The sequence below is a fragment of the Oncorhynchus masou genome, unplaced genomic scaffold (genome assembly GCF_036934945.1).
Source record: "Oncorhynchus masou masou isolate Uvic2021 unplaced genomic scaffold, UVic_Omas_1.1 unplaced_scaffold_1___fragment_4___debris, whole genome shotgun sequence".
NCBI classification, from domain to species: domain Eukaryota; kingdom Metazoa; phylum Chordata; class Actinopteri; order Salmoniformes; family Salmonidae; genus Oncorhynchus; species Oncorhynchus masou.
In genome coordinates this window covers 237,527-262,291 of record NW_027016524.1, presented here as the reverse complement: position 1 = coordinate 262,291, position 24,765 = coordinate 237,527, and the positions used below count along the sequence as shown (strand labels likewise).

The following is a 24,765-nucleotide window of genomic DNA, read 5'->3' as shown; positions in this document are numbered from 1 at the left end:
ATCCATATTGTCATTATATGCAATATGTTTCTCTAAGATACTGAGGCTCAGACGCTGCAAGGTAGGCTGCTGCTCTTTCTCAATAATTTAATGAAAGAACATAGCTACATTTTCAGTTGATAAAGGGTATTTCTTCTTACTATACATTTCAGTGGCTAGACATAGAAAAGAAACAAGAAATCTTACAGAAACAGATAGGCCTCTCTCGTGTGTATGTATGTATGTATGTATGTATGTATGTATGTATGTATGTATGTATGTATGTATTATTGAATGCAGTTCACCAATGATAGTAATAAAATAAAACAAAAAATAAATAAGGAAAAACTCTGCATATCTAGCATGTTCTCAAAAACCAACAGATACATTAATCAAATAATATTTTATTTCACTACTGGAGTTCATCATGGGAGTCCCATGTTCAACCATATAGCATCTCTCAGCGCTCCCATAGGATGGCTGATCCTTCTTTAACAGTTTTATCTACTTCTCCTAAAGCAGGTTCCTCAATGGCCGATGCACAGAATGAATGAGGCCCTGAGGGGATGAAGCTTTGAGTCTGCTCTGCATGAGGAAGTGTATCTGCCAGAGGGATGAGTCTGCGAACTGTGTTTCAATCTCAGAATGTGGTGGTTGGATCTACTGGAGCTCATAGAGCAAGTCCTGAACAGTCACCGACAGCTCCTGAAAGGTGGGTCTCTCGTCCGCCTTCTGCCAGTCAATTCAAGAGGAGAGACAAGACATGAGGGTGAGGCAAACTGTTTTAGATTAGAAGCTGTCAAGCTGACATGTCCATTCTACTGACATTTATCTTTGACCCCCACTCATCTAGCCTGATCCCTGAACTGTGCAGTTTTGCAAACTTGGTTTGACAGTGACCATGAAATTTGGCAAGACAGAATATACAGATCTGGGACCAGGCATTATGCTGGCTACTTTATACTGTACGTACATCCAGCCAACAGCTGGTCATGATGGTGTAGACTCTGTCGTTGGCCAACTGGGGGCGATAGAGGCGATGGCCTCGGGACACCTGTTCCACTATCTCATTGTTGTTTAACCGTTCGTAGGGAAGCCTCCCTAAGGTGTAGACCTCCCACATTAAGACCCCTATGGAGAACAAGGTAACCTTGTCAATATTTATTAAATGATCAGCAGTAATGTAATGATCAGTTAGTGAATTAAAGGCTAAATAGCTGTAGCCTGTTCCCAGATCTGTTCGCTCTCGCCAACTCATATGGTCATTGGTGTGACAACAACCATATCGAGTTGACAAGACAGCTCAAACAGACCTGGGACCTGGATCTGAGCTAAGATAGGAGGCCTATACAAACCATAAGCCCAGATGTCTGACTTGCTGCTGAATTTACAGTAGAGCAGGACCTCAGGAGGAGACCAGCGCACTGGGAACTTGGAGCCTGCAGAGCTGGTGTACTCATCATCCAGGACATACCTGAAATGACAGGGAGAGTTGTCAACTTGTCAAGAAAGTAGCAAGAATTACATAATATTGCTGTAAGAATCAATTGTAGATTTGATTTATTTGTCAGGTATTTCTGCAGTGTGTGCTTTTTTGTAAAAGCTGCCAGATTCAAGTACAACAATCACAGTCGTTTACCTCGACAGTCCAAAGTCAGTGACTTTAATGGTCCCATTGGTATCTACCAAGCAGTTTCTTGCAGCCTGAGAAATAGAACAGAGTATGTGTTATTTGGGCCCAGTATTGTTTAGTATAGGATAGTAGTAGTACCATGTCAGGATCAGACCTGCTGTCTTTCAAATACGTGAGCTGCGCTTGATTTAGTTTGAACAATCAGTGTAATAGTCCCAAAAGGGAGTCAGTGGAATAGTCCCAAAAGGGGAAATGGCAAAACCCAAGCTATTTGACTTATAAGTATGTGATGGAAATGTTTATCATGTGAAGAGACAGCCTTGAAAATGTTAATCTTGTCTTAGAGTCGTAAATAATCCTTGGTTCCTGCCTGTGCTTGGTAAAGATATGAGCGGAGGGGCGACATGACCTCCTCCTTAGGACCATCTGGCAGAACGCCCAGAATATGTTCTATAAGTTAAGATGGGAGATGGTGCCAGACACATGCCGGAACCAATCCTATGAACGAAACCTATGCAACGTGTCTGTATAGTAGTATATAAGGATACCAGTATACCAGTATATAAGGATCTAACAGGACTGCCCCAGGTAGAGCTCCTGATTGACATGTGCACTTGGTGCATTGAGTTGGTTGGAACCTCTCCAGCGCGCTGATAATAAACAATGAATCATTTAAGATTGACTTCGAGTGGCCCTCTGTAGAATTTCCACAACAATTATAATATCTTACCAGGTCTCTGTGGATGTACTGCTGAGCCTCCAGGTAGGCCATGCCCTCTGTGACGTCTTTACACATTTCTAGGAGCTGGATGGGGGATGGATGCTGCTTCAGCCCTTCCCGCAGATAGCTGAGTAGGCAGCCGTTGGAAAGGAACTCTGTGACAATGTAGATGGGCCTTTGTTTGGTGCACACGCCGTACAGCTGAACCAAGTTCTCGTGGCGGAGCTTCCTAGTTCAAGCAAAAAGAGACAAGATTAAGCATGTGTTGTAGGCCTATGTAGGTTAAATTGAGCAACACTATTGTCTAAGGTTGCAAAATTCCGAGAACTTTCAATAAATTCCCTGGTTTTTCCGAAATCCCATTTTAGAGGATTCCCAGAATCAGGAGGGAATAAGCAGGAAATCTAGAATCCTCCAATCAGGGTTTTTGGAAAACCAGGGAATTTATTGAAAGTTCACGGAATTTTACAATTCGACTGCCCCATATGAGGAGAATTTCAGCAGGGGACAAGGAAGAGCTGCTACCATATATGACTCTAAATACTGTACCTCTTGTCCACAGGAGGTAGCTGGCATCTTAATTGGGGAGGACAGCCTCATGCTAATGACTGGAGCGGAATTAGTGGAATACTATCAAATACATAAAAAACATGGTTTCCGTGTGTTTGATGCCATTCCATTAACTTCGTGCCAGCCATTATTATGAGCCATCCTCCTCTCAGCAGCCTCCAAAGCTCTGGATATATCTCTACCTATGGATCTATTCCCTATGGCTCTAGTCCCTATTGCTCTAGTTACCTAGTCACTTTACCTCTACCTATATGTATGTGACAAATACGATTGGATTTGATTTACATCAGTACAAGTGCCTTAGGTGTAACGGGTATGGTAGTCGGACATAGGGATTGAATTGAAATTGAGCAATTAATACTTTTGACCCCATAGTCCACTGACTGCAGCCATCTGAGATAGAAAGAGCTTTGTTTACATCATGACTTTGGCCTCCTCTATGAAGTCGTCTTCAGACATGGAGCCCTCCTTGATCATCTTGATGGCCACGTCATGCTGGCCCTGCCACTTCCCATACTTCACCACTCCAAACTGCCCATTGCCCAGCTCCTTGATGAAGGTGAGGTGGCGTGGGTCAATCTCCCATACCCCTGGAGGACAAAACAACAAATTGAAGGAACACAATGTTTACTCATGTTAGCAATCAAGCTACAGATAGCATTTCTCAAAGTCAGTCATAAGGGTTTCTGTTACTGCACCAGTCTGGTCCCATATTGTATGTGCCACGACCAACTATTCTATTGTTGTCAAGTGGTACAGCTACATATCTTCAGCCTGACAACCCAGACAGAGAGGAGTTGCCCAGAACACAAACAGACCGGACCACCAGGCCACAGTATATACATAATACTCTCTCAATAGAAATGTATTGAAAGAACACACTCACCATAACCAAGCCCTGCTGTGGAAGGGGCATTTTTTGCACGACTTGACACAATGTATTTCAGCCTGCTGACCATACCTGGAATAGGACATGATGGACAATATATCTTAAGTGCTGTATTTCATCATGATCAACCTGTACTGTTACACAGATGCATATGAAGTGATGTGTTGGTGTAGGGTTGCACATTTCCGGCTAGTTTCCCAAAATGTCCTGGTTTTCCAGAGATCTCGGTTGGAAAATTCCTGGAATCAGGAGGGAATAAGAAGGAAATCTAGAACCCTCCAACCAGGATTTCTGGAAAACCTGGGAATTTTAGGAAAGTTACTGGAATTTTGAAAACCTTAGTTGGGGTTAGTTGTACCTGCTGCATTGTGCTGGTGGTAGTTAATGAGGTCTGGGATGCTGCTGAAATTGTGCTTCTCTGCCAAGTAGAACTGGCCTTGTTGGGTGGTGCAGATGTTGTAGTGTCTGCAGTTACCCGCAGTCTCCCTAATGGGAAGATTGAGTAGTGTTTGGTTTGGTTTGAGTTAGGAGTGTTATGTTTGGTGTGAGTGAGGAGAGTTATTAGGTTGTGTTGAAGGGATAGGAATTTAAAGGGACACAACACTCCAAAATCAAACTTTGTCTGATGCTTTTAGACCTCAAAAGTAGCCTAATTCCATTGAATCTACATCCCACGCCCTTGGTTGTGTAGATCTAGTTATATGCCTCAACCCCAAATGAATATAAAAGATAAGCACTGCAAACCTAGAAATTACATAGTTCTTATCTCTTTTGTAAAAAAATGTTATTGTGGTGTATAGCTGGATCTTTAATATTGGAGTGTAATGTCCCTTTAATAGTTTTGTTTATTTTCATGAGCTGTGAATCTGAAAGTAACAACAAGATGCTCTGTTCACACATTGATTGCATCCAAAATGGCACCCTATTCCCTATATCTTGCAAATTCAAACCTGGACCTTGAAGCTAGTTCCACTACTTTAAAAAAAATATTCCCCATAAATCGGGGATTGATTGAGACCTGGGACCAATGTTCCCCCTAAGCTGAGTGCGTGCGGGGGCACGCAGCTTCCCTTGGACTGCCACACAGAAGAAATATAAACCCGCGCAGAGAAGCACAAGATTGAACTTTACTCAACCTTCTAGAGTTTTCCCCTTTCGTTAACACTATCAACATTTTGCTCTACTGTGAGAATTGTGCTCAAATCAATGTAATATTAGCCACTTTCAATGTCACATACCCAAACAAAATGAACTATGCAAGACTTAACTAACTGTTTAAGAGATTTTCTTGTAGGCAGAGCGCCTTGTAGGCAGAGCGCATTGGAGTAGAATTCAATTGCATTGACAGACACAACTCAGGCCTCTATTCTACACAGACCACTGCACCATAACCAATCAGAGCTGAAGTAGGCCTATAAGCAAATAGCCATTGCCTTATGGATCTGTGCCATTCACTTTGAACTGGACTGTGTTTACAGTGTGAGCAGTCAAGAGAAGATGCGCTTGTTTTGAGATCAAAGCGAGAGCTGCATGTAGCCACCTGTGCACATTTGTTAATATTCTTTGCTAGTAAGTGAGTTATTAGCCCAGTTCTAGCTAATTTCTCTTCAACAATGGGGGAGTGGTTGCTTCCTACAAGAGCACAAAATGTGTGCATTTCTAGCCATCTTGGAAAAGCAAGTCAGGTCAATAGCTTTTTTTATGTCTTAAAGGGGCTGTGTTGTATTTTGGGGTAGTGTTGTATTTTGAGACAGGCTTGAATAAGCTAAGTAGCCAACAGGTTGATGGTAGCATAATTTGTCTGATTCTCTGTAATAATGGTATGTGAATAATGAATAATGAATGCTATTTTGTACAGTGGTTTCTTGCATAAAACAACACACCCTTTTTCATCGACTGTTTGAAGGACATGTCGATAAACAGGATAATGTCAAGCCCTGCATGTTTTTTCAAAACTCTCATTGAACACAACACATTGCTGTTACTGTAGACTGAGTAACAGAACAGATATTTCATGTTCAGATGTTATGGGATGCATTTTTCTCCATGTTTTTTTATGGTAGGCCACTCTGGTAGGCCTACATTATGATGAAATAGCCACAGTAACCTACTTGGCCACAGTTAAAACTATAACTTAAAGCGGGAACAGCCTCAGTGTTCACAGCCTCCATGCTCACAGTAAATTACATTTGCTTAGTGCCAAACATTTTTTGAGGGAACATTGCCTGGGACACCAACAGTTACAGGTAGAACATTTGAATATTCCTGCCATATATAGTGTGGTACTTTTGACCCAAGCCCTTTGAAAGGTTGTGCAGAAAGAATAATCCTGGTTTTGCATGGAGACATTTACATCTCTCTTCCTCTGCAGGCGGCTGTTTTTGCTTTCAATATCTACTGCTGAGCAGTTCTTCTTTTGACTTTCCATTTATGGTCTGTGTTTGACATTGCATCCAATTCCTATGTAGTGCACTACTTTAGACCAGAGCCATATGGTCAAAAGTAGTGCACTACATAGAGAATTGTGTACCATTTTGGACTCATTTACGGTTTTGACTAGTGGATTGGCCTACTCACAGGATGCGTCCCAAATAGCACCCCCTGGGCTCAGGTCAAAAGTATTGGACCATAAAGGGAATAGGTTGCCATTTGGGACGCAGGCACAGTTAGCCATTCCCCATCTGTCTGCCCTCAATCAACTCACCCGCCCTTGGTGAACACAGAAACGGTGTACTTCCCAGCTTTGCTTGAGTCACGTACTAAGAAACCACCATCTTTGTTCTGGGAAAAAAGAATAACCTCAATAGCAGAGGTACATACAAAGCAGAGGCAGTATTGCTTTGTGAGTATCCCATAGCAATGTTCTGTCATTATAAGCTATTTGACAGATGATGGTGCCCATAGCTAAAATTGGTGTCCATAGCTAATGGTATAAGGACCACAATGGAAATAACTTTTGTGATATTTTAAATTATTTTAAATGCAGCACTTGTGTTGCTGGTGTAAGCAAAGGAGAGGAACAGTGGTATGTCAACTGATACTGTATGTTACAGATGTTTGTTTTCTCATTGAGATTACCTCTGTCTTCAACAGATTCTCTGCCTGGCTACGGTTCATGCTCTTGCAGTACCAGCTGGGAAAAAGAAAAGGTGAAATGTGCATGTTATAAACCACTATGGTTAACCTGACCTCATAGCAACGGGTATTAAAGCAGGTCACATGAGGCAGTATTCTGCTGAATCGTGTTAATTAGGCACTAAACGGAAGAAAACGGATTGAAACAGGGAGGGACTACCTTGATTCATCCAATAAGAAATGCACATTTTCGCATCCAGTTGCAAAACATTTTGAAACGTTTTCTGTTGCGTGCCCCACTGAACACGGCCCTGCTGGTATTGAATGTGTTCGGCATGTGTGGTGACTTGGTACCTCATTATTTTTGGTTCCCACAGGATTAGAGAGGTGGAGTGTTTCAGATGTAATCCTATCATTGTAATGCAATGTTTAATAGTCAATGTTTTCTAGCAAGAGAATTCCATACTCACTCAAACTTTTCCAGTTCATTTCCAGCCTCCACAACGTAATTACTGGGAATGTATCCCTCCTTGCTGCAAAGGAAGGCCACACACAATCTCCTGATAAGTCAATGTACATTTAGCATTTTAAAGACACAGGGTGATGTTTTCATGCTGCACAACAGTTCACATCTGTGAAAAACAGACCTTAATTAAAACTCAACATTTTAATCTAGCTGTGTGATTCAATTTAACACTTTTCCTCAACAATATGCATGATAAAAATATGATTATTTAACTGAGTTTAGTAATCTTAGCAATGCATAAACACACATTTCTGAAGAAAAGTATCAAATTAAATCACACTGCCAGATTACAATGAGTTTTACTGTGTTTTGCATCATCACTATTTTGCATCATGAAAATGTCGCCCATAATGTATGAAAGGGATATGATTGTTATTCTTACTGCATGTTAAAACAACACACATATCATGAAAACAGTTTAAATGCACCTGTGACTTTAAGATACCAATGTACCTTAACCTTGGTATACTGATCATGTCACCAGTCCTCATCTCTATTCTTGGAAGCATCTCATTGTTTTGTTACAGAGCCAAGGGTCAGTCAGGGCTTTTTTAAACTTTTTTTTTGTTGATAGGTGTTATGTTTTAAATCGAGGGGCGGCGGACTATGTATTTTATAAATAACAGCTGGTGCACGATATCTAAAAAGGCAGTCTCAAGGTTTTGCTCGCCTGAGTTAGGGTGGTCTACAGAGTACCTCATGATAAGCTATCCACCGAGAGAGTATTCATCTGTATTTTTCGTAGCTGTCTACATACCACCACAGACTGAGGCTGAGTCCGCACTCAATGAGCTGTATTCCGCCATAAGCAAACAGTAAAACGCTCATCCAGAGGCGGCACTCCTAGTGACCCGGGACTTTAATGCAAGGAAACTTAAATCGGTCTCACAAAATTTCTATCAGCATGTTAAATGTGCAACAAGAGGGAAAAAACTCTGGACCACCTTTACTCCACACACAGAGATGCATACAAAGCTCTCCCTCGCCCTCCATTTGTCAAGTCTGACCATAATTCTATCCTCCCAATTCCTGCTTACAAGCAAAAATTAAAGCAGGAAGCACCAGTGACTCGATCAATAACAAAAGTGGTCAGATGAAGCAAATGCTAAACTGCAGGACTGTTTTACTATCACAGACTGGAACATGTTCCGGGATTCCTCCGATGGCATTGAGGAGTACACAAAATCAGTCACTGGCTTCATCAATAAGTGTATCAATGACGTCGTCCCCACAATGACCATACATACCTCAACCAGAAGCCATGGATTACAGGCAACATCCGCACTGAGCTAAAGGTTTGAGCTTCCGCTTTCAAGGAGCGGGACTCTAACCCGGAAGCTTATAAGAAATCCCGCTATGCCCTCCGACGAACCATCAAACAGGCAAAGCGTCAACACAGGACTAAGATCGAATCTTACTACACCAGCATCTGGCGCTTGTCTGATGTGGCAGGGCTTGCAAACCATTACAGACTAGAAAGGGAAGCACAGCCAGGCCAAGGGTTGGTCAGGGCTTTTTTAATGTGTTTTTCTTGTGCTTTCTTGTTGATAGGTGTTATGTTTTAGAAGTGTTCTTCCAGCAAACACACAGCCCAGCAGGTAACATACAACATCATAATGGTATCATTTCCAGGTTGTAAACTGGTTACATTTTACTGGTTGCTAAAAGATTTGTTCCTTTAAAAACAGTGTACAACCTGAACAACTTCACGTGATATTGTCATAATGATTGCAACCAAGTTTTGCCCACTGGGAGGCGAGTGCACAAAACATTAAAAACATCTGCTCTTTCTAGGTGAAAGATATGATCCCTTAATGATGTAACTTGTTAAATCCACTTCAATCAGTGTAGATGAAGGGAGGAGACAGGTTAAAGAAGGATGCTTAAGCCTTGAGACAATGGATTGTGTGTGTGTGTGCCATTCAGAGGGTGAATAGGCAAGACAAAAGATTTAAGTGCCTTTGAATGAGGTATGGTAGTAGGTGCCATGCGCACCGATTTGTGTCAAGAACTGCAACACTGCTGGGTTTTTCACACTCAACAGTTTGTCGTGTGTATCAAGAATTACCCATCACCCTGTCACGCCCTGGTCTAAGTATTTTGTGTTTTTCTTCATGTATTGTGTCAGGCCAGGGTGTGGCATGGAGTTTTTGTATTGTGGTGTGTTTTGTATTGGGGTTTTGGTGTGTATGTATTTGGGATTGTAGCTAGTGGGGTTATCTAGCAAAGTCTATGGCTGTCTGGAGTGGTTCTCAATCAGAGGCAGGTGCTTATCGTTGTCTCTGATTGGGAACCATATTTAGGCAGCCATATTCTTTGAGTTTGGTGTGGGTGATTGTCTTGAGTGTCTTGATGTCCTTAGTCTGTGTTAGTTTGCACCAGTTAAGGCTGTTTCGGTTTTCACTACGTTTATTGTTTTGTAGAGTTTGTGTTTTGGATTTGTGTTACGTTGTGTAAATAAACATGGATCACAATATACGCGCTGCAGTTTAGTCCGACTCTCCTTCACCATTAGAAAACCGTAACACACCCAAAGGACATCCAGCCAACTTGACACAACTGTGGGAAGCATAGGAGTCAACATGGACCTTGTAGAGTCCATGCCCAGACAAATTAAGGCTGTTCAGAGAGCAAAAGGTGGGCGGTGCAACTCAATATTAGGAAGGTGTTCCTAATGTTTGGTATACTCAGTGTATGTCAATCACTAGCAGTTACTCAATTAGCCCATGTCAGCTAAAAAATATATATATATTGGTAAATTAGTCTAGTTAGTCTAGCCAGCTATTCAAACTGGGGCCCTGACCTCCAGGGGCCCCGATTGATTGTGTTAGTCCCTCTCACTCAGATATCATATTAGCATGGCGTAAGTCAAGGAAAAATGTGTAGAATTGCAGGAAATTAGCTTTAAAACTGCAACACTTTCTCCCCACCCCATGGCAAATTGTGTAGAATTGCAGGGAATATACTGTAAAACTGCAAAAAAACATTGTTCTGTAAAGCAAAACTATTTGTTTACCTTCTTTTAATAAAATACTTTTTCTGGTAACAGATCCCTCTGTATATATTAAATGTGAATTCATGTGTAGTGGCTAATTGTATATCTAATAGGCTATGTGTTTGTAGATGGACTGAGGTGAATGAAGCTAAAGTGATGATGGATGTGGCCATTTTTGCTTCTTTTTGGAGTTCTCCAAATAGCATTTTAAAATGAGCATAAATTGTATAGAAATGCAGAAAATGAGCTTCAACTTTCTTAAACAACCTATCCTCCACCTGTCTCTTCTCGATTTCCTCTCTGCCTCTCTCACCCATATTTGTCCCTGGCCCTCCACCAGTTGGAGTCAGACATCTCCAGAATGATGTACTCCTCATCCTTCCTCAGCTCCAGATCCTGGGGCGTGGAGGGTGTGTACTCATACTCAGCGACCACCGTCATGCCTGTGGTGAGCGCAGGCTCCTCGGGAGGCTGCGGAGGTAAAGGCCTCAAAGGTTTCTCCTGAAAAATGGGATTGGAGACAACATTGATAAAGATGGGTGATACTGTATATCCTTCCTGTATCAATCAGAAGTAGAGATACTGTAACTGAACGCACGAGTGGCGAGAACATGTAAGACAGACCTCTTCTGGCGTCGGTGGAAGGGGTTTTCTGGATTGCCTCCGAGACCCCTTTGAAACCCCTATAAGGGAAAGGGAGTGCTTCATGTTTTGTTCTCTGTGACTAAAGTTTATGCTTCTCTGCCATTAATTATAATACTTATTTCCTCAGTTACTTGTTATCACTTCAAGCCTGCAGGTACAAGTTTTAAATGGTTATATAAGAATGTATCTCTATGTATCAACATTTATACTGATACAAAATGGCTGGTATTAGTCTGGGGCATTATGAGATGATTATAAAGACATCATAGATGCATTATAAAGACATCATAGATGCATTATAAAGACATCATAGATGCATTATAAAGACATCATACATGCATTATAAAGACATCATACATGCATTATAAGACATCATCATATATCATACACATCTTTCAATGCATCAGAGTCATATATTGAGGTATATCTGAATATATGGTTCTGCGATGCATTATAACAGCATCATAGTGCATTAAATCTGCAAGCTTTAAGTAAAATGTTCCCATTTACTTCCTAATTACATAAGCTGGTAGAGAACACACTCTTTTTACTGTCAGTTTTATTGATGGCTTTCCCACCACATTACTGACCTACATTCTTGTTCTCCAGCACCCTGCAGCCCATGGCTTGTTTGACTTCCTGCTGGCAGCACTGCCACATGCCGTCCATCCAGAAGCATGGGTGGTACTTCTGCATCAGGTCCTTGTTGAAACGCACCACTTAACATGGCGGCACAGAATGTGGGACAACATTTACATTGGATCAACACTGGCAATTTGCATAGACACCTAGATCTGACTAAACAATGGGGCTGGTATTATGGGCCGTAAGGAAATGTTTATGGTATCTCATGTCTCCCTTTGTCTATTCTTCGTCCGACACTTTAGTGTTCGGTGTAGGATAATGCTGCATACTGACCATGCTTCAGCTTGTGGAGCCACTGCTTTCGGACCTCATCGCTCTTGGCGAATATGTAAAGTGGGCCCTCATCGTAGATTATCTGTGGTAAATTGGGGGATAGAGAGAAACAGCTGTTTCTTCAGTTGGTGAAGGGTACTACCAGGTCAGGCCGTACACATGAAAGCAATACCATAGTGTAGAAGTATCTATTCTATCACAACAATAGGGACGAAAACACTATTTTCTGAACCTGCTCTCAGATCTGTTTGTGCTATATGGCAAGCAATGATCATAGGTTACTGCTTTGGAGATAAATAAATGCCTGCTACATTAGGTTAGCTTATTGTGCTTCTGAGCCTTGCTGCCACCCATCCCACAAACTCCTCATTTAGGGGTATGCAAATATATTGGGTATTTCCTGTGTCTTTATAGAGGCTGTAATATCATTTGCTGCTTAGTCACCATGTCTACTGTGGTGACACCTGCGCTGTTGTTGAAACCCTCAGTTCAGCTCGGTCTCCACTGTCAAGAGAGTTGTTTTCACTTCTTCTTATTGACTTTCAGCATGTTAACCATTTCTGCACTGCTGGGTAAATTAGTTTCTCTGTTGAGGTAGATTTGACTTTCAGCATGTTAACCATCTCTGCACTGCTGGGTAAATTAGTTTCTCTTAGGTAGATGCAGTATATCCCTTTTCACCACAAAGCTACCTGAATAGTCTCTATGGGCTTTTCATCCTGCATGATTTTAGCCCAGGGCTAACTGGACCCTCAACTAAGACTGAGCAAATTAAATGCCTAGAGAATAGTGTCAGAGAGTTAAAGGAAATACAACGCTTCATTAAACAAAACAAATCAAATCAAATTTTATTTGTCACATACGCATGGTTAGCAGATGTTAATGCGAGTGTAGCGAAATGCTTGTGCTTCTAGTTCCGACAATGCAGTAATAACCAACAAGTAATCTAACTAACAATTCCTAACCTACTGTCTTATACACAGTGTAAGGGGATACAGAATATGTACATAAGGATATATGAATAACTGATGGTACAGAGCAGCATAGGCAAGATACAGTAGATGGTATCGAGTACAGTATATACATATGAGATGAGTATGTAAACAAAGTGGCATGGTTAAAGTGGCTAGTGATACATGTATTACATAAGGATGCAGTCGATGATATAGAGTACAGTATATACGTATGCATATGAGATGAATAATGTAGGGTAAGTAACATTATATAAGGTAGCATTGTTTAAAGTGGCTAGTGATATATTTACATCATTTCCCATCAATTCCCATTATTAAAGTGGCTGGAGTTGAGTCAGTGTCAGTGTGTTGGCAGCAGCCACTCAATGTTAGTGGTGGCTGTTTAACAGTCTGATGGCCTTGAGATAGAAGCTGTTTTTCAGTCTCTCGGTCCCAGCTTTGATGCACCTGTACTGACCTCGCCTTCTGGATGATAGCGGGGTGAACAGGCAGTGGCTCGGGTGGTTGATGTCCTTGAGGATCTTTATGGCCTTCCTGTAACATCGGGTGGTGTAGGTGTCCTGGAGGGCAGGTAGTTTGCCCCGGGTGATGCGTTGTGCAGACCTTACTACCCTCTGGAGAGCCTTACGGTTGAGGGTGGAGCAGTTGCCGTACCAGGCGGTGATACAGCCCTCCAGGATGCTCTCGATTGTGCATCTGTAGAAGTTTGTGAGTGCTTTTGGTGACAAGCCGAATTTCTTCAGCCTCCTGAGGTTGAAGAGGCGCTGCTGCGCCTTCTTCACGATGCTGTCTGTGTGAGTGGACCAATTCAGTTTGTCTGTGATGTGTATGCCGAGGAACTTAAAACTTGCTACTTTCTCCACTACTGTTCCATCGATGTGGATAGGGGGGTGTTCCCTCTGCTGTTTCCTGAAGTCCACAATCATCTCCTTAGTTTTGTTGACGTTGAGTGTGAGGTTATTTTCCTGACACCACACTCCGAGGGCCCTCACCTCCTCCCTGTAGGCCGTCTCGTCGTTGTTGGTAATCAAGCCTACCACTGTTGTGTCGTCCGCAAACTTGATGATTGAATTGGAGGCGTGCGTGGCCACGCAGTTGTGGGTGAACAGGGAGTACAGGAGAGGGCTCAGAATGCACCCTTGTGGGGCCCCAGTGTTGAGGATCAGCGGGGAGGAGATGTTGTTACCTACCCTCACCACCTGGGGGGCGGCCCGTCAGGAAGTCCAGTACCCAGTTGCACAGGGCGGGGTCGAGACCCATAGTCTCGAGCTTGATGACGAGCTTGGAGGGTACTATGGTGTTGAATGCCGAGCTGTAGTCGATGAACAGCATTCTCACATAGGTATTCCTCTTGTCCAGATGGGTTAGGGCAGTGTGCAGTGTGGTTGAGATTGCATCGTCTGTGGACCTATTTGGGCGGTAAGCAAATTGGAGTGGGTCTAGGGTGTCAGGTAGGGTGGAGGTGATATGGAGGTGATATAGTGAGTGCTACGGGGCGGTAGTCGTTTAGCTCAGTTACCTTAGCTTTCTTGGGAACAGGAACAATGGTGGCCCTCTTGAAGCATGTGGGAACAGCAGACTGGTATAGGGATTGATTGAATATGTCCGTAAACACACCAGCCAGCTGGTCTGCGCATGCTCTGAGGGCGCGGCTGGGGATGCCGTCTGGGCCTGCAGCCTTGCGAGGGTTAACACGTTTAAATGTTTTACTCACCTCGGCTGTAGTGAAGGAGAGACCGCATGTTTCCGTTGCAGGCCGTGTCAGTGGCACTGTATTGTCCTCAAAGCGGGCAAAAAAGTTATTTAGTCTGCCTGGGAGCAAGACATCCTGGTCCGTGACTGGGCTGGATTTCTTCCTGTAGTCCGTGATTGACTGTAGACCCTGCCACATGCCTCTTGTGTCTGAGCCGTTGAATTGAGATTCTACTTTGTCTCTGTACTGACGCTTAGCTTGTTTGATAGCCTTGCGGAGGGAATAGCTGCACTGTTTGTACTCTGTCATGTTACCAGACACCTTGCCCTGATTAAAAGCAGTGGTTCGCGCTTTCAGTTTCACGCGAATGCTGCCATCAATCCACGGTTTCTGGTTAGGGAATGTTTTAATCGTTGCTATGGGAACGACATCTTCAACGCACGTTCTAATGAACTCGCACACCGAATCAGCGTATTCGTCAATGTTGTTATCTGACGCAATACGAAACATGTCCCAGTCCACGTGATGTAAGCAGTCTTGGAGTGTGGAGTCAGCTTGGTCGGACCAGCGTTGGACAGACCTCAGCGTGGGAGCTTCTTGTTTTAGTTTTTGTCTGTAGGCAGGTATCATCAAAATGGAGTCGTGGTCAGCTTTTACGAAAGGGGGGCGGGGCAGGGCCTTATATGCGTCGCGGAAGTTAGAGTAACAGTGATCCAAGGTTTTTCCACTCCTGGTTGCGCAATCGATATGCTGATAAAATTTAGGGAGTCTTGTTTTCAGATTAGCCTTGTTAAAATCCCCAGCAACAATGAATGCAGCCTCCGGATAAATGGTTTCCAGTTTGCAAAGAGTTAAATAAAGTTCGTTCAGAGCCATCGATGTGTCTGCTTGGGGGGGGGTATATATACGGCTGTGATTATAATCGAAGAGAATTCTCTTGGTAGATAATGCGGTCTACATTTGATTGTGAGGAATTCTAAATCAGGTTAACAGAAGGTTTTGAGTTCCTGTATGTTTCTTTCATCGCACCATGTCTCGTTAGCCATAAGGCATACGCCCCCACCCCTCTTCTTACCAGAAAGGTGTTTGTTTCTGTCGGCGCGATGCGTGGAGAAACCCGTTGGCTTCACCGCTTCGGATAGCGTCTCTCCAGTGAGCCATGTTTCCGTGAAGCACAGAACGTTACAGTCTCTGATGTCCCTCTGGAATGCTACCCTTGCTCGGATTTCATCAACCTTGTTGTCCAGAGACTGGACATTGGCAAGAAGAATGCTAGGGAGTGGTGCATGGTGTGCCCGTCTCCAGAGTCTGACCAGAAGACCGCCTCGTTTCCCTCTTTTTTCAGAGTCGTTTTTTGGGTCGCTGCATGCGATCCATTCCGTTGTCCTGTTTGTAAGGCAGAACACAGGATCCGCGTCGCGAAAAACATATTCTTGGTCGTACTGATGGTGAGTTGACGCTGATCTTATATACAGTAGTTCTTCTCGACTGTATGTAATGAAACCTAAGATGACCTGGGGTACTAATTTAAGAAATAACACGTAAAAAAAAACAAAAAAACTGCATAGTTTCCTAGGAACGCGAAGCGAGGCGGCCATCTCTGTCGGCGCCGGAAGTAAAGATCTACAGTAAACATCTACAGTATCTAGAGGTCATCTGATGTCACTCAACTGGAGCAACAATGATGGAGTGCATTCTCTTTTTACTGCCACACAGAATTATTGTAACAGGACACGAGAAGAAGAGAGAGTGAACTAAAACATCCACAGGTCTGAGATCTGAGATCTGTGGTTGTGTTAATCTCATTGGTCTCACTGATCTAGGACCAGCAGTAGCTCACCTGGAACGGGTACTGGCGCTCCACAGGGGCATTGGGCTCCGGCTGTACTGTCCCCACACACTTGATCTTATCGATGCCCACGGTGCCTTTCAACCCCTTCTTTTTCTGCACAGAGGACAAGGATTACAGTGAGTGGGGGAACGGCAGGACTACTAAACCCAGACCTATTGTGATGACCAACAATATAGGTACTGCAGTATATTTGTGGGAGCATAGCGTAGTATGATAGAATTGTTATAGTGTTAAACTACGCTTGGGTTATGGTCAATGTTTATAATGATAATATAAGCCAGCAGCATACCACCCTGCATACCACTGCTGGCTTGCTTTTGAAGCTAAGCAGGGTTGGTCCAGGTCAGTTCCTGGATGGGAGACCAGATGCGGCTGGAAGTGGTGTTGGAGGGCCAGTAGAAGGCTCTCTTTCCTCTGGTCTAAAAAAAAATATCCCACTGCCCTGTGTAGGGTGCTGTCTTTCGGATGGGACGTTAAACGGGTGTCCTGACTCTCTGAGGTCATTAAAGATCCCATGGCACTTATTGTAATAGTAGGGTGTTAACCCTAGCTAAATTCCCAATTTGGCCCTCAAACCATCACGGTCACCTAATAATCCCCAGTTTACAATTGGCTCATTCATCCGCCTCCTCTCCCCTGTAACTATTCCCCAGGTCGTTGCTACAAATGAGAACGTGTTCTCAGTCAACTTACCTGGTAAAATAACAGATAAATAAAATTAAAAATACAGTACATTAACCTGGTCCCAGATCAGCACAAACAAATCCAGGCTACGAGTACATACCCCTTTGTCCAGATCATAGTCGTAGTAGGCGATCTTGTCCTGTGTGAGGATGAACAGCCTCTCTTTGAAGTTTAAAGGGGAGGTCTTCTTCTTCTGCTGGGAGCGTTTTATAAAGATCTCTTCCAGGAGATTGTCTGACATGGTCTGATCAGATGTTATCCCCCTACCTGGAGAAAAGGCAAGTCAACTTAACAGCTACAGTCAGAGATGGAAGAAGGTATAAAATGTTTTGGTCCCATGCATTCAAGGCCTAATGGGGGATAAAGAGACCAGCAGCTTCAACCACATCAAGTGCTGTAGCAAACCTTGCTAGTGACCGTAGCTACTGGAGGAAATGTGTCGTTGATTGTTCTCCATTGGATAAATCATGAACAACATCATTTGATTAATGGTGTACTGTACAGGTATTTACCCAAAACTCAGCTTATCACAAGTTTCCACAATGCTTAACAGAGTAGGGTAACATTTCCCTCTCGACACTGCCCTAAGGTCAGTTTTACATTGTCATCCCTCATGGTTAAGGTTAGGATTTTGGGAAGGTATATCTATAAGACTATAAGACCAACTTCCCCCAGGTTCTTATACGACTAACTACTTACCTACTCTTCATGAACTCTGTGCTTTGTCACAAACAGCATAGATCTAAAGCATAGATCTACAGCATAGATCTGAAAGCAGATAGAAACAGATGTGATCCCGAGCAGATATCAGTGTATATATATTAACCCCTGGTTTGCATGAGCACTCCTGCCAATGTTTCCTCCTTCGTTGTGGCACAACTGTTTCCTTTACCCACATCTTCCTGCTTCTCTACAGATGTAGGATCTTAATTTGATCCAGTTTGCTACAGCAGGAAAGTAATACTGCAGCAACAGGAAATATGAATTATTATGTAGATTATAATTAATGGACATTTTTGTAGGAGTTGATACATTGAAAATCAAGTCTGAAATTTCAAAGTGGAACCTCAACATTTTTTAAATGTCCTCCATTGCAGGAAAGTTCTCCAGCAACAGTGTGATCAAATTAATATCCTACTTCTGTAAGATGGTGCCAGAGAAGAAGGCTGACAATTTACTTGTTCCTATCCAATTGCGTTTTTGTTTGTTTCTTTGCATTGTTTGTAACTTATTGTTTTACTTATTTTGTACATAATGTTGCTGCTACCGTCTCTTATGACCGAAAATAACTTCTGGACATCAGAACAGCGATTACTCATCATGATCTGGCATAATCCTTTTTTTCCTTTAACGACAAGCCCGACGTGAATGATATGCTGCTTTACTGGGACCAGGCCCAAATCCCTGTCATTTGCGTGAAGAGAAGGCGGAGAAAAATGGACCGGAGGGCGGGCTGCCTTCTGAAAATTCATAGGCGATCGAATAAACCCGCACTGCCTTCCATTCTGCTAGCAAACGCGCAATCTTTGGAAAATAAAATCAATGACCTACGCGGAAGATTAAACTACAAACGGAACATTCAAAACTGTAATATCTTATGCTTCATGGAGTTGTGGCTGAACGATGACATTATCAACATACAGCTGGCTGGTTATACGCTGTATCAGCAGGATAGAACAGCGTTGTCTCGTATGACAGGGCGGCAGACTATGTCTTTTGTATATAACAGCTGGTGCACGATATCTAAGGAAGTCTCAAGGTTTTGCTTGCCTGAGTTAGTGTGGTCTACAGCTTATCATGAGGTACTCTATCTACCGAGAGAGTTTACGTCTAAATACCACCACAGACCGATGCTGGCACTAAGACCGCACCAAATGAGCTCTATTCTGCCATAAGCAAACAGGAAAACGCTGATCCAGAGGTGGCGCTCCTAGTGGCAGGTAATTTCAATGCAAGGAAACTTAAATCGGTCTCACAAAATTTCTATCAGCATTTTAAATGTGCAAACAGAAGGAAAAAAACTCTGGACCACCTTTACTCCACACACAGAGACGCATACAAAGCTCTCCCTCGCCTTCCATTTGGCAAATATGACGATAATTCTATCCTCCTGATTCCTGCTTACAAGCTAAAATTAAAGCAGGAAGCAACAGTGACTCGATCAATAAAAAAGTGGTACAGGACTCTTTTGCTGGCACAGACTGGAAAATGTTCCGGGATACCTCCAATTGCATTGAGGAGTACACAATCAGTCATTGGCTTCATCAATAAGTGCATCGATGACGTTGTCCCCACAATGACCGTACATACATACCCCAACCAGAAGCCATGGATATCACCGACAATAACAAGACAGCCTATAGGGAGGAGGTCAGAGACCTGGCCGTGTGGTGCCAGGACAACAACAACCTCTTCCTCAACGTGATCAAGACAAAGGAGATGATTGTGGACTACAGGAAAAAGAGGACCGAGCACGCCCCAAATCTCATCGACAGCGCTATAGTGGAGCAGGTTGCGAGCTTGGTGTTCACATCACCAACAAATTAACATGGTCCAAGCACACCAATACAGTCATGAAGAGGGCACGACAAAATCTATTCCCCCTCAGGAGACTGAAAAGATGTGGCATGGGTCCTCAGATCCTCAAAAGGTTCTACAGCTGCACCATCGAGAGCATCCTGAACGGTTGCATCACCACCTGGTATGGCAACTGCTCGGCCTCCGACCGCAAGGCACTACAGAGGGTAGTGCGTACTGCCCAGTACATCACTGGGGCAAAGCTTCCTGCCTTCCAGGACCTTTATACAAGGCGGTGTCAGAGGAAGGCTCTAAAAATTGTCCAAGACTCCAGCCACCCAAGTCATAGACTGTTCTCTTTGCTACTGCACGGCAAGCGGTACCGTAGCACCAAGTCTAGGTCCAAGAGGCTTCTAAACAGCTTCTTCCTCCAAGCCATAAGACCACTGAACATTAATCAAATGGTTACCCAGACTTTTGCATTGCCCCCCCTCTTTTACACCGCTGCTACTCTCTCTTGTTATCATCTATACATAGTCACTCTAATAACTCTACCTGCATGTACATATTACCTCAATTACCTCAACTAACTGGTGCCCCTGCACATTGACTCTGTACCGGTACCCCCCTGTATATTGTCTTGCTATTATTAATTTACTGCTGCTCTTTATTTACCTGTAACTTTTATTTCTTATTTGTATTGCATTGTTGGTTAGGGGCTCATGAGTAAGAATTTCAATGTAAGATTTACACCTGTTATATTCGGCGCATGTGACATTTTATTTTATTTGTATGTTCCATAACACATTGACCCTCTCTTTACCCCATACGATGAAGGCAGGACATTATCGGCTACCCCTCGCAAACCTTTCCCCACCTACAATCGTTGCCAATGCTTATGCTCTCATGTCTGATATTGTTAAAGGGAAAGTTCACTACGGATTTGGGTTCATTGACTTACAGCTTAGCGTTAATATTGCTTAGTGCAAAATAATGCGTATCTCTGTTGGCATGCTGGCATACACTATCCCTTTAATTTGATGAATGTCCACAAACTCTATTTTTGGTAATGCAGTTCTATTGAAGTGACAATACTTTGTTGAACTCGTGAAATATGGGGAGAAATAGTTCCCTATTGTAGGAAACACAAGACACAGAGACAAAAGGATTCCTTTGCTCTTCTTTGTATCTACCACTCATTGCACCTTTCTGGGTTGGTCAACCACACCACTGTCAGCCTTCCACACAAAACAAGGCCTCTATTGATTCATTCCAGCATCAGACGGAAGGAAAGCAAGTTTGACAAATAGACAGATAGCGTCAGATATTTGTTAATTATCTGGGGATCAGGATAATGGCTCCACTATGGACACTGGTGTGGTGATGTCACCTCAGCTGATACCACAGGCCACAAATGTACAGAGTATGATCATCTGATAACATAAAGCATGAAAATGCCATTGTTCACCATGCAGAAGAGCTGGGTCCAAATTCATACATATGTCATATACTTTGTATTTGAGGTACTCTAGATTTACTGCTATCTTGGGGTTTTGGGTAATATTCCATTGGATACACTGCAAACGTTGGCAAACTAAATCAAGCCTACATATCAAGTATTTAATAGTATTTGATCTACTTGACCTTCCCTTTCATACAGGCCACAGAATCAACAACAGTTTTTCTTTCAAATAACTGACTTAACCCCAAATGACTTAAACCCAATGAGGAATTATTTCAAAGTCCAAGTAACCATGTATAGTTCCCTCCCTGCATCATCAATACAACCTTCTAGTTCTTTTTTTAACATAGGTAGTGTCCTAAAATGAACACAACGCTCAAAAAAGGAATACTTCAATGTCACAGACATGTAACGACAGAACGTTTCTCACCAACACCAACTCACCCATGTCCCTTATACCGTAGATCTATTCAAAAGAGCTTAATCGTTAAGGTTCCTCTGCATGCCATCTCCAAGATACAAGTTTACTCAGCTCAGCTCAGACTATTTTAAACACCCTCCTTCTCACTTCCTGATTGCATCTGCTGCTGATACCACCTCTCTTTTCACACTACTAGATAGTAGACACATCCGACTAGCCATGAGTGTAATGTTTTTTTTCACACTAGCTAGATGATTTTCATACTATGCAGTATGTCAACAACAGTATTATAATTTTGTGTAATGTTATGTTACAAATAATCCTCTTTGACACATAATTAAACCCCTTGCCTCTGCTGCAAGCTCATACTGTGCAGTCCACACAACATTTCAAACATAGGTTGTTTACATGCAGATATAAGCCTGGGTAAAACACTGACCTAAAGCTTCTAGGTAGAGCAAGTATACATTTGTCTCTTTAGTTGCTGCAGCTGTCCTATCAATCGTAATATCTTGTATTACAACAGTCGTGTTTAGCCTGTCAGCCACACAAGTGCTAGGTTTTTTTTCTAAAGAGCTTGAGTCACTTGGGCTGACACAGTAGAATTTATAGGGAAGTTGCAACAGTGTTGCACTGCAATGCTAAATAAAAAGAGACAATGTTGGAAAGTATCAGTGGTGCCACTGTGGTTCAACTGGTTACTGTTACATCCCCTCTTCCTCTCTCTAACACATAGTATAATACATACTACTAACAACATACCCCCAAAGTAGTTATTTGTTTGATACAAGCCTCAATGTGGGATAAACTAAATGCCAGGGACACAGCATCCAATCAATGACACTGAGGATGTGTCTCTTAAATCGACTAACCAATGGCGAAGAGGAATGCAGACTTTATGCACAGTAACATACATGGGTTCAGTATCATTTTATGGAGTACTTTGTCTTCTTTTCAATGACACACTCCCTTCCAATGAAAGTGTTGGTTTGTTGATAACAGGAACCTTGCAACAAATGCTCTCTGGACGTTTCCTGTCTGATAAGCGTGTGTGTCTTTACATGGAGAGTTGACTTTTGTGGTGACACACATACACACTCAGTGTGTGTCTGACCACAAAAGGAAACTCTCCATGTGAAGATATTTAGGCAGAAGGGTTCCTCACATCCTCAGATAATACAAACAGGCCAAAACATACAAACAGATCTTGGTTTTACAAACCCTACTTTCTTCTTTAATGTAACATACCAGCTACTAAAAGAAATGGGTCAAGAAGACGTACTGCATAGCGGGGTGACTGTTCTTTGTAGAGGCGAAGGCAGCTTTCGGCTTGCAATTTCTTCGCATCAATGTTTCAGGGATATTGCTGAAATTGCACAGACCAACATACACTGGGTGCACAAAACAATAAGAACACGTTCCTAATATTGAGCCTCAATTCGTCGGGGCAAGGTGTAGAAAGTGTTCCACAGGGATGCTGGCCCATGTTGACTCCACTACCTCCCAAAGTTGTCTCATGTTGGCTGAATGTCCTTTGGGTGGTGGACCATTCTTGATACACACGGGAAACTGTTGAGCGGCAAAAACCCAGCAACATTGCAGTTCTCGACACACACAAACGGGTGTGCCTGACCGTACCAAGTTCAAAGGCAGTTAAATATTTTGTCTTGCCCATTACCCTCTGAATGCCACACAGACACAATCCATGTATCAATTGTCTTAAGGCTTAAAAATCCTTCTTTAACCGGTCTCCTCCCTTCATCTACACTGATTAAAGTGGATTTAACAAGTGACATCATAGCTTTCCCCTGGAATCACCTGGTCAGTCTATGTCATGGAAAGATCAGGTGTTCCTTGTGTTTTGTACACTGTGTATGTTATCAAATGAATATTAAGTCATTCATGTTTAATATCCAGCTCCAAAACTCTCCACTGTGAAATGTAAACATAAGAGCATGGACAGTGGACACGTAACAACAAAGTTTAAGAATGAACATGATAGTGTTTGTTTTCTATTTCCAATGCAATCACTCCACTGCTATCCAAAGTGCATTGTAACTCATTCATTGACAAAATATTATACATTAAGGGCAATGTCTTTAATATGAAGAAGGGAAAAAAAGTACTGACTACATGTTCTTTGATATGCATGTGGGCATCATCCAGCCTCCAACATACAATGTGTTCAAGACAGGCCTGGACAATGAATGAACATCTAATAGAGATACTGAGGAATGATACATGAATGATATGCTGTAGTTTGTTTGGACATTTTCCATCACTTTTCATGGACAAGACATTTGATTGAACCATGTTGCTGCTTTGGATACGATAGTGAAAGTCCAGAAACGTCAAGCTTGCTTCAATGTTGGAGCTCCCGATGTCCTCCCAATGTAATGGTAGCTTACTATCATTCATGCTTTACATAGTCCCATTTCTGGTTGAAACCTCATCAAAAGAGACCAAATTGATGACTTTTAATTCATTCTTAAATATCATGTAGTGGTAATGTTAACCTTCTGACTTACCTTTTAATATAACAATTTAAACCTTTATTTACCCAGATAAGTCTTTCAGTGCAAACTCTCTTCTACAGTGACCATCTGGTTCTCTCTCAGGTAACGAGGACCTGCATACTCAATAGAAGCCTATTTTTCAATGTAATGCATACAGTAATACATAGCCTGCATGTAATCTACAGAGCTTTCGTCTTTCCCAGCAGATGGACCCCTACCATTTAGTTAGCAAATACCTCATCACTTACCTTAACTCTGACACTCAGCAATGCCTATAGACAGACCACTGTCTGCAGACTGTGATGTGGAGGGTTGACATGGACAAAGACCTCTGCTATGACTGCTCTTATTCCATGTACTAACAGTGTGTGGCAGCAGGAGACTAAACCCCACCCTTTCAGAGGAATTGACTTCACGCAGTTCCCCTTTTGCTTCCTGCTCATTTTTATATTAGCTCTCTGAAGCAGAGTTTGTGTGGCGTCGAAGAGGGCCAACTAACCATTAACGCGCCAGTATCCGTAAAGTAGGCTAAGGAATTTGTTATTTACAGTAGCATTAGACTGTGTTCAAAGTTGACTGCCTCTGTGAAATGATAACTTCCTTGAGGCCTTTATAGACCAATGATAAGAAGGAAAACAGCGTGAGTATAGGCTTAGTGATGAATATGAAATGTATGTGTATACATTATTGTTAGA

General features: G+C 42.6%; 1 protein-coding gene across 4 annotated transcripts; it reads right to left on the bottom strand.

Annotated features, from left to right (window-relative positions):
- Window positions 1–367: 367 nt before the first annotated feature.
- btk (Bruton agammaglobulinemia tyrosine kinase) lies at window positions 368–24,453 on the bottom strand. 4 transcript variants are annotated; one of them, XM_064964535.1, is made up of 19 exons: window positions 24,319–24,453; window positions 17,854–17,922; window positions 17,255–17,421; window positions 16,459–16,563; window positions 11,952–12,033; window positions 11,624–11,752; window positions 11,013–11,071; window positions 10,702–10,889; window positions 7,338–7,400; window positions 6,871–6,925; window positions 6,497–6,573; window positions 4,151–4,278; window positions 3,790–3,864; window positions 3,322–3,493; window positions 2,343–2,562; window positions 1,619–1,683; window positions 1,335–1,453; window positions 953–1,110; window positions 368–708 (listed from the first exon to the last, which is right to left on the bottom strand). In XM_064964535.1, exons 3-19 carry the CDS (start codon window positions 17,393–17,395, stop codon window positions 640–642), a joined length of 1,905 nt encoding a protein of 634 aa, XP_064820607.1. In that variant the 5' UTR covers window positions 17,396–17,421; window positions 17,854–17,922; window positions 24,319–24,453; the 3' UTR covers window positions 368–639. The 4 variants fall into 4 exon arrangements, with proteins under 4 accessions (XP_064820607.1, XP_064820604.1, XP_064820605.1 ...); XM_064964532.1 differs by having other exon boundaries at window positions 368–711; window positions 24,319–24,452; XM_064964533.1 differs by lacking the exon at window positions 24,319–24,453 and adding an exon at window positions 21,578–21,683 and having other exon boundaries at window positions 368–711.
- Between the last annotated feature and the right edge of the window lie 312 nt (window positions 24,454–24,765).